General features: G+C 44.7%; 1 protein-coding gene across 2 annotated transcripts in view; it reads right to left on the bottom strand.

Moving 5' to 3' along the window:
* Positions 1–516: 516 nt before the first annotated feature.
* TBC1D16 (TBC1 domain family member 16) overlaps positions 517–10,130 on the bottom strand; it is an 84,775-nt gene continuing 75,161 nt past the window's right edge. For both annotated transcript variants that reach the window (XM_032210846.1, XM_032210847.1), the window contains exons 7-12: positions 9,437–9,585; positions 7,067–7,201; positions 6,229–6,415; positions 5,597–5,776; positions 3,032–3,178; positions 517–2,470 (exon numbers count right to left, since the gene is read on the bottom strand). In XM_032210846.1, coding sequence (XP_032066737.1) covers positions 2,225–2,470; positions 3,032–3,178; positions 5,597–5,776; positions 6,229–6,415; positions 7,067–7,201; positions 9,437–9,585 — 1,044 coding nt within the window. In that variant the 3' untranslated portion in view covers positions 517–2,224. The remainder of the gene's footprint in view (positions 2,471–3,031; positions 3,179–5,596; positions 5,777–6,228; positions 6,416–7,066; positions 7,202–9,436; positions 9,586–10,130) is intronic.

Here is a 10,130-nt window from a genome sequence, read left to right as displayed (position 1 = left end):
AACGTTCCAAGTTCTGCTCTAGTCAGGGGGGGGGGGGGAGGGAAGAATCCTGGTTTTTGTTTCCCAGTGAAAGTAACTCCTTGGTCTGCTGTGGGCTATTCTCTTCCCTGCAATACAGCCTCAAATTCAGCCTGTAAGTATAGCCCTATCAGTCTGCCACTGGGATTTCAATCTTTAAAATATATACAGAAGCCAGGCAAAACACTCAAATTCTGATTTGCAGCAGTCATGTCCAATTATACTGTATTGCAAAGCTTTTTAAATTTATCTTGTCTATTTTTAATTTATTTAATTTATATGCTGCCCATCTCACTCAGAAAAGCTTAGCAAACTGTTAGAAACTACTCTTGTAATACAGCCCAGTTTCTGCTGCAATTTGATGACAATAAATTGTGTTCGTTATAAAATGTCCATGCTGTGTTTTTTTTTTTTAATGCAATTTCTGGACAAAACACTGAATAACATTTTATAGCCCAGCCACCAGATTCCTTTCAACTAGATTTGGAAATATTTATCTTCTTCCAAAGGAGAGATAATCCAACCTATCTGAAAACTAAAAATGACTTTTTTTTTTTTAACGGGTGAAATTATCAGCACTTGGCAATTCCCATTTCCATATAAAGTAACAGGCTGCCTTTGGCTGAGGCAGGGAGGTGTTGTAAATCTTGCTGTTTTTGTTAGGGTTATGAAGGGGACAGCTGTGGCTTTTAACAAAGGCATTACTTAATATCTCTGAAGACACCTCACACTTTGCAACCTGTGTGAAGAGCCTGGCAGCTCATTTAGTGCAAGGCCTACATTTCAAAGCAACAGGTCACGAGAGCTGGGTGGAGCTTCTCTCTTACAAGTTTTAATAAATTTAAAAATAAACAATTTTAAAATAATAACCCAAATAGCTGCCTTTGCTCACCCCTCTAACTTGTGGATTTCCCCTAGGCCCAGATCCAAGTGTCCTCTTTGGGACAGATGTAGCAAGAAGAGCTTCACTGCCTTGCTATTTGATGAAGAGACAAATTCTAATGGCTGAAAAATGTATATTGGCAATAATAGCGGGTACTATCTTTTTAGCTTGGCCTTCCTTCCTCTTTTATTTTTAAACAGTTTGTTAATTGTTTTCTTCTATACTGGTCTTTGACCTAAATAACTTTTGAACTGAACTAAGTGACTGAAATAATCCTCACGTTATTCAGGGAGGCGTTAATTTCACCACCTCGGTATTTCAGGATGATCCTACCACTTGCAGTAAAGTAGTTTTTTTAAATTGTTATTTTAACTAGGAAACAGTTAAATCAACAGCAGTAAAACTGGAGGAGGCCAGCTAAATGTAGGCTACTGGTTTGAAAGGAGAACGCAATGGGTCTGAAATTTGTAGCCTTCTTTCTCTGACCCCCAAAGAAGTTCTTAATGAAGCTAAATGCCTCAAAGGGATTCTTCTCATTGGGATACCGAGAAGCACTTTTTCCAGTTTGTTTTACTTGAGAAGTTTCAATCAAACAGACCATCTTGTATGAGGTGTTATTTTGCATAATTTACATTCACAGTGAAGTTGTTGATTCTCACTTTCCTGTTCGGTGTGTCTATGGAGAAAAAACTAAAGGCTTTTAAAAATACAGTGACCAAGGTTTACACACACACTGAAATGTTTCCTTTCGGAACCCCAAAGTTTGTATTTTTATTGTTTTTTGGCAGACTATACTCCAGGTGGTCATCATGGCTTCACATAAAGCCAGTGAGTGGTGCATTTTGGTTAAAGCAGTATCTGCATGCATAGGTGTGTGGGTGCACCTGGGCAAAGGGGCAAGGTTGACCCTGCCCCTTTACCTACCATCAGGGTTGCTGGTTGTGGATTCATTTTCTAAAGCAGTCACCATTCCCTTCTTGACGAGGGGGGCAGGGAACCCTGGGTCACTTTTGACCCCGATTTGCCAGCTCAGCCTCTCTCTCCATTTGTTCCAAACTACAAAGCACCTCCATTGTCCATTCAACCCGCTTCCTAGTATGATGCACATCAAAATCCAGCTCTGATCACAAAGCAGGAAGCTCTTCCATTCTGTATCATTCCTGTTCTCCTCCCATGACCAGCTTTATTTTTGGATCAGAAGAGAAACCTGTTTCGTTCACTTTTTTTTTTTTTTTTTTTGCTTGCCAGGCCCTGATTGTGCTGAGTTTTCTGTGCCCACCGCTTTGCAGTCCTCATGTAGCTGATATATGATCCTGAACAGTCTCATTTCCGGAAAGCAAAGACCTCTCGTTTTTTAAGTCCCCTTCTGCAATCATTTCCTGACTTGGGAGATGGCTCATCCACCATGCCTCCATACGGGCAGCTATCTGAGTCAGGGTGATTTCCAGTACATTCCACGGCGGGGATGTAGCCGCTGTCCCACATGCCTGTTCCGCAGAGTTTGCACAGGTCGTGCAGACTGCAGGGGATCCGGGGTAGCAGGCGGAACTGATAGAGCAAACTCCTAGCCTGGAAGAGAGAGACAGTAGGATATGTTTAGGTCCACTGAAGACAGCTATCTGGATTGGCTGAGCTTGTCTAAACCATGCCCATGGTAAGTTATAATGAAGGCTGATCACACATAAGACACCAGGGGTGAAGTGCTCTGAAGTCTGCTACTGGTTTGCTTCGCGCGCACAGGCACGCTTTGCGCCCATGCCCATTGCAGGTGCCACTGTGCAGTGCTGAAAAATGATTAAGAAGCCTTTTCTGAGTCTGCAAAGATACGTAGAACAGCGAGGGGGAGGGAACAGCTATGCCGCGCAATTTAGATTCGCTAGGATTTCCTGCTTTCTAGAGAATATAAATCATGCAGCACAGCTGATTGTTGCACAGCTGATCATCAGAACGACGGGCAAACCAGTAGCATTTTTTACTACCAGTCCGGGCAAACCAGTCCCAATCGGTAGCATTTCACTCGATAGACACCCCCAAAACCCTCTCACATTGGACCCAATGTTGCATGCGCTCCTTTAAAGTCCATAAAACTCTTCCCAGAAGTTTTCGCTTGAACCCTGGGCATTGGTTTACCTTCCTGAGTATGAGCTCCCCATTCATGTGCATGGTGAGGTTCCCAAAGTGTAGCAGCATCTGGTCCGTAGCCAGTTGCTGCTCAATGACATCATCCCCATAGATCACCACAATAGCCACACAGATGAAGAGATGGAAATAGTCCGTCTGCAGCGAAAGTAACCAAGAAGACAGTTAGCACCAACAATGCTTTGAAGGGGTTTCTTGGGCTAAGAGAAAGCACCCCAAAAATGGCAACAGAATAAAAGGCAATTAATGGTGATCATGAATTATATGACAAGATGGAAGAGAAACATTATTGCTATTTTAATATAGCAGAAACCTTAAAGACAAAAGTAGGCGTTTCATGTAATGCAGAACTTGTGGGGTGTTATGGCTTGAATTTCAGACTATGAATACAGTAGATTAATCCACAGCTTTCATTTGCATTTCAGTTTTTTTTCCTCACCTAGACAGCAGACTATTTTCTTTAAGGAAATAAGTGGGGGGGGAACACCCCAGAGGAAAACAAATGTTTTGGAGTCTGTAATCTCCAGCACAGGCACCATGGGCAGATTGGCACTGTTTCCATCAGGGATACGTATCAGTGAGTGGATGCTCTATAGTCCAATAATTTTTAACCTCAAGGATGCCCAGAGCAAAGGATGAGTAAAACATTAGCTCAAATCCTGGGACCACATGAAGGAAGGTTATACACTGGCTTTCTTTGAGCTGCTGCCTTCCGTCTAACTGGGGATCAAGGGAGATCATGTCCATCCAGGTGAAGGACATCATTAGAGAAAACTAACTGCTCACACACTAACCTCAGCCCCACTGAATTCAAGCTGAATCTTCAGCTGAGATTGCAGGTACCCAATTGTGCTGGAGATTGCATTAGGAAAGATCAGGCCTGAAAGACAGTCATCAATGGCTAAGGGAAACCGAAGACTGCCATTCTGTGACACTGCTAACAACGAGTAGGATGTTATACATGCCCATCCTGCTTTGATTGCAGCGTCTCTGAAATATAGCCACTATTAGGACACATGAAGGTTGCAATGCTGCCCCCTGCTGTCAGATGAAGGAGTCAATACCGGTTGCCTCCAGAGCGGGAGTAGGCAACTACAGCTCCTTTACAAGCAGTGGACTTCAATTCCCAGAATTCCTGAGCCAGCTGGGAATTGGAAAACCACAGGTCACAAAGGGGGCGTAGTTGCCCACCCCTACTCAGAGGCAACACACAGATCCATTTCATAATAGCCAAGCAACTGGAATGAGCTCCCACAGGGATTTTTAGAGAGTGCTATCAAAAGTATGGGAAATCTTACTTCAATGAGAGGTGTTTTGTTTGGGGGGGGGGGGGAGGAGGCTAAAGCTGATAAATCAAGCTATAAAGCTTGGTGCCCAAGATTAGTAAAACAATAATAATGATGTACTTGAATAGAATACAAATGTGACCACAGTTTTATTAGATTTCTTTTATCCTGCCTTTATTACTTTATAAATAACTTAAGGTGGTAAACATACATAATATTCCTTTTTCTTCTTATTTCCCCCAAAACAGCCACCCTGTGAGGTGGGTTGGGCTGAGAGAGAATGACTGGCCCAAAAATCACCCAACCAGCTTTCATGGCTAAGGCGGAACTAGAACTCACTGCCTCCTATGAAATCAATGCAGGATTTAAGAGTCAGATTTATTTTTTAAATCCTAGCAGTCTTTAGGGCTGGCCCCATACTTAAGAACTTTGGCATTTAACATGATACGCTTTATTAATGTATGATCAAAGCTCTGATCTTTCCCTTCTGAATTAGGTTTGGCTGAAGGATTCGGTTTGTCTTGGGTAACACGTTATTCCCACAGACGTCTAGATCAGGCAGCTAAGAGGAAGCGAAGCCAGAGCCGGAGCCAAGAAGAGCAACCTTCCTGGCTGCTGCTCTGTGCTAATTTGAGGCAAGCTTGCTCCAGGCATTTTCTCCCCCCTTCACCGCCCCCCCTCCTTGGACCACCACCAGAGAGCAACTATTTGGCAGAGAGAAATGAGAGTTAGCAGCATATGGTGAATGTGGTTTGGTGGCAGCCTCCGTTTACAGGACAAGATCAGGTCCGACACAAACCATACGCTTGTTTTCCTGCTGTTGGGACCTGGGGCTAACCTCACAAGAGACACTGTGGAGGTAGGGTAGGCCTGGCGCTCTCTCTCTCTCTCTCTCTCTCTCTCTCTCTCTCTCAAGAGAGATTGCACAGAGCAGGCATCAGCGTTTACGCTTGGGAGGGGCAGGGCAGCCAAACTGCAGAGGCAACTGCACAGCAGGCAGAAGGCCTGTCAGGTTGATGGGTGGCCACAGCAACAAGAGAGGCCCAGAAGCTTCAGAATGAATCATCAAGAGGGAAATTTACATCTGTTTGTGTAATGTCACAGGAGACAAAGGGGGCAGGGGACACGGAAAGGAAGGCCCGAAGATCACTCAGAGGAGTCCGGGAAGCCTGTTTGGCTTCCCATCAAGACTGGGACAGGGAGCTGGAAAGCAGGGACCGCCACGGGCAGCAGAATGCAGGGCCCAGAGCAAGCTGCTCCCAGGCCTCACCTGATAATGAGCCCAGCAGGCTTCCCACATGCGCAGGGCTTCAGCGTCCGGAAACTCTCGCTTAAAGCAGAGGAGGATCCAGCGGTGACAGAAAAGCATCTGAAGGCCGTCCTCCCCAAGGGAAGCCAGGTGCTGGTAAAAGCGTACGTGCATCAATCGCAGCAGTTCTCGCAGGTACATCTGCAAAGAGACAATGGTGGTCGGCTCAGTCACAGCCAGGGAAGAAGAGAAAGAGGGACAGCCACAGCTGCGCCTTCTGGTTTTCCTACATTCCCTCTTCATACCCTCCTGGATCAACAGAAGCTCACAGGCCTACCCAGAGCTGGCTGCATTGATTGTTGGACCCACCAATTAAAAAAAAAAACTTGCTGATAACAGAAGGGCTAGATCTGGGCAAGAAGCCCTGGGAGCTGCCAGGAAGTGGATCTTTCTGCGTTGCCGAGGCCTCTTGCGAGCATAACCTCCCCGTTTCTGCTTTCCTGACAGAACTCCTCACACCCTTCCGTTTTTCTTGTGGGATACTCAAGGTCTTTGGCAGCCCCGGGTATAGATCCCATGCTTTGGATTTCTTGGGGAATGACAGGGAAGGGAATGAAGAGGAAACAGAGAAGGCCCCCAGCTCCAAGCCTCACCAGCTGCTTTTCCATATCCTCATCCCGAGGGGAGCTGATAAAGATCGTGTTCTGCATCAAACCAACAAAGCACCAGAAAGTATCCGATTCATCCAGAACCTCAGCAAGGATGGGGGCCACGAGGTCAGACATTCCCTGGGAATAGCCAATGGCCGGGTTGTACACTGCATAGTTCAGCAAGATCCGCCTAAGACGAGGACAATTTTTTAAAAAAAAGAAAAAAAAACCAGAAAGGGAGATTAGGGATAATGGAAGTCAGAGAGTTCCGTTCTTCTCTTCCCAAGGAACCATTGGCCAGAAGTTTCTTTTAAAACAAAGGAAAATGGGGAGAAAAGGACAACCATGACACAGAAAGTACATAATTTCCAGGAGAACATGAACCCCTGAGCTACCGAGAGGCCTGAGACAAAGCATTCTCTCTGTGTTTTAATCCCCCACCTGCAGTATTTTATTTATTTGTACTGGGCATAACTCACATCTTCCTGGATTGCTGTCCAGCAGCCTTTCCCAACCTAGTGCCCTTCTGTTAACTGGTCTACAGCCCACTTAATTCCCCGCCAGAACGTATTTGGAACCTACTAGCTATGAATTCAGAGGCAGGCAAGCCATATTTGGAAGGCTCCAGAATGTGAAAGACTGTTTAAAGAGACAAAGCATGCGAAACATTTGAAACTGCTTTACACTGAGTAAGATTAGCCACTTTAAGAGAAAAGGCCTGTAACTTTCTCCATTGGCCTGGAAATCCTTTGAAGGGTTTTGTCTAAGCAAGGATGAATTTGGACTGACCAATAAAGTGCACTTGGTGTACTGTTTGGTATTAATTGGAAAAAATGATCACCTCATAGTCTCCACATTGGGGTTGTTCTCTCCTCGGAAAAACTGGTTACTGCGGTCAGTCCTCACCACGTCTTTGTCAACAGTGAACTGCACATTCCTCCAGAAGGCCTTTTGCTCATCTGGTGCCAGGGAGAGCCTGTGGAACACAGGAGTTATTGCACACCTATGGTAGAGCTTTGCTGTGGGTGAGATTCGATTGGAAAGAGATGCTTTGGAATGCTTGGGAGTGCGTATCCATCACCTGCTGCTACTCATTACTCCGTGTGTTTCTTTTAAGCCGCTGCAAAGGGTTTCCAATGCAGCTATGCCACCCTAGAAAGTTCTTGAATGAGCTGCAGATGGGATAATGTTAGAATTCAAAAGCACTCTCTTCCCGATACAAAGAACTGCACAGCCCTAATATGTCCTTTCAGGGCACACAAGAGCAAACCAAACACAGCATACAAAATGATAAGTAGTCTGTTAAAAAAAAAAAAAGCAGTTATACACAGTTTTGCATCAGCTTAAAATTGGCAAACAACATCCTCAAATTTAAACTCATCTGATTGTTGGCGGTGGAATTATCACTACCCTGGCTCCTTTTGCAGGAGGCTACAAAAATCAAAAACAGCCAAAACAGCCTTCTTTTCAATTGCACCTAAATGTGCTTCTGATTATGATGAAGGGACCAAAGCAGTGGTGGGATTTGAATTTTTTTACTACTGGTTCTGTGGGCGTGGCTTGGTGGGCGTGGCAGGGGAAGGATACTGTAAAATCCCCATTTCCTCCCGATCAGCTGGGACTTGGGAGGCAGAGAATAGATGGGGTAGGGCCAGTCAGAGGTGGTATTTGCCGGTTCTCCGAATTACTCAAAATCTCCGTTACTGGTTCTCCAGAACTGGTCAGAACCTGCTAAATACCACCTCTGGACCAAGGGAAAAGCTTTGCCTGAAGATGTTGAACCTATGCAGTTCTAAAGGGAAGAACCAAGTCCCAAGATACAATCCAATAATCTGAAAAATGGACCACGTAATAAGGGCAGGACATGTGTTCTACAACTCACCCTCATCAATAACCGATTCTATATTTGCAGGGTTCTATATTTGCTGAAATTTCCAAACACTTTTCAAAGGCAGACCCATAAACAGTCCGCTACTATAACCCAAATATGACAGGGGTGCAAGTCAAAGTGCTAGTTTTCATTGTGTAATACATTCCTGGTCGGGGTCAGTGGTGAATTCACCATATGCAAATAAAAAAGCTTGAATTTTCACAGTGTGTGTCACCCGTCTAAATCTGATTCCCCATTCTTCCTTCCAATTGACCACAAAGTTCAGGTTCTTCTTTTCAGCCCCTTCTAAAAAATATGTTCAGATACCTTGGAACTTGATAGAAAGTAGAGACACACTGGCTGTCATCAGAGATTATTATCAAGCCCTAAAACTCTGGATGATCTTTGCCAGCAGTTATTGGTATGTGTAAATACAGTCAGCCCTATAGATTTAACTGTTTTGTCTGGATATTTATGATTTGGCATGTGTGAAACCAGTTGTGATTTATTCAACAAACCATATTTAAAGAAATGATGGCTCAATATGCCCGATGAATCAGGTCTGTGAAGTACTTCACTTGGAATTCTGTCGCAGACAAATCTCCTTCTCTCCATCATAATGGTACTGGGTATTCCCTACTCCTGTTTCTAATAACAGAGATGCTTTGGTCTTTAGTTATGAGAGAATCAGTTTGGTATAATGGTCAAGGTGCTGGCCTAGAAACCAGGAGACTGGGAGTTCTAGGCCTGCCTTAGGCATAATAGGCAACAAGGGTGACTTTGGATCAGTCCTTCATCTCAGTCCAACGCACCATACAGGGTTGCGGAGAAAACAGATGTAATTCCTTGAGGAATTTTGTATATATCTATGTATTGTACATATGTGTTGGTAGCCCTCAACTTGCAACGAAATTAGATTCCCGGTTGTTGCTACAGTCTGTGATTGCTAATTTGGTTCTAAGTACAATCCTATTCTTTCAAATTGGTGTCCCCCCGCCGAAAATTGGCTAAAATCTTTGCAGATTATGGTTATTTGTTTGCAAGACTCTGCAACTGGATGTAAAGGTGAGAAATGTGGCCATGACACTGTGTGTGTGGTGGTGGTGGGGGCACAACATTTTATGACAGTCAGAAGTGTTTTACTATAAAGCATCCATTATTGGCCTATCATAATTTCGGAAAGTCAAGAACTATATGTGTGTCTGTAAATATAAATATATAAATGAAAGGTAGTATAGAAAGATGATGAGGACGAGCATGAGGATAAGAGGATGGGAGGAGAGCAGGGCAAGGTAATTTTACAACAGTCTCCTGAGCCATTAGCCATCTCTTCCCAGCCACCTTTTCTGTTGGATCTGAAAATATTCCTCCCTCTTTGCAATACGGAGAGCCTCCCTCTCTTCCGAAGTGGATTCATAGCTATAGTAGCGCAACAAGAAGGGCCAAACTTCACCACGGATTGAGACATCGATCCCGCCAAAGAAAATAGCCTAGGGAGGGAAGAAGAATGAGAACCTCGTTCAGAGAAAAATGTCAGCATTTCTGAAATGGGAGCTCTTTTTACTCTGCCTGACAAGAGCTCCCTTGATTCAGGAGCCCACAATCTGCATATGCTGGGAGGGAAAGCAGAGCCCTCCCATTTCCCAGGGGAGATACAAATCAAGCTCATTTCAATGTCAATAAGTCCCCTGGAGGGCCCGTACAATTAACGCATCATTCTCACGTCACAGCTTAATCCCCAATCTTGGAAACGGTACACTTGGACCCAGCCTTGCACAGATATTCCACCACCTCCTATTTATTCCAAGCCAGGCAGTTTTCTGAGCACTTTCTTGGGGCCTGAGGAGAGAGGCACAAGCACCAGTGGCAATAGGCGCAGATCCTCCTAGCTTATAGAGCAGCAGTGACCAACAAGGGCTTCGCAGCAATCTGACTTAGGAAGGAGGCTGTGTGTGTGTGTGTGTGTGTGTTTGCTTGTGTGTGTGTGTGTTCTGCTGCGCTTAGCTAGTACAGCTCCTCCCCTTTTGCCAGGATA

Source organism: Thamnophis elegans, chromosome 2, assembly GCF_009769535.1.
Source record: "Thamnophis elegans isolate rThaEle1 chromosome 2, rThaEle1.pri, whole genome shotgun sequence".
Taxonomy (NCBI): domain Eukaryota; kingdom Metazoa; phylum Chordata; class Lepidosauria; order Squamata; family Colubridae; genus Thamnophis; species Thamnophis elegans.
This window is presented reverse-complemented; position numbering and strand designations above follow the sequence as displayed.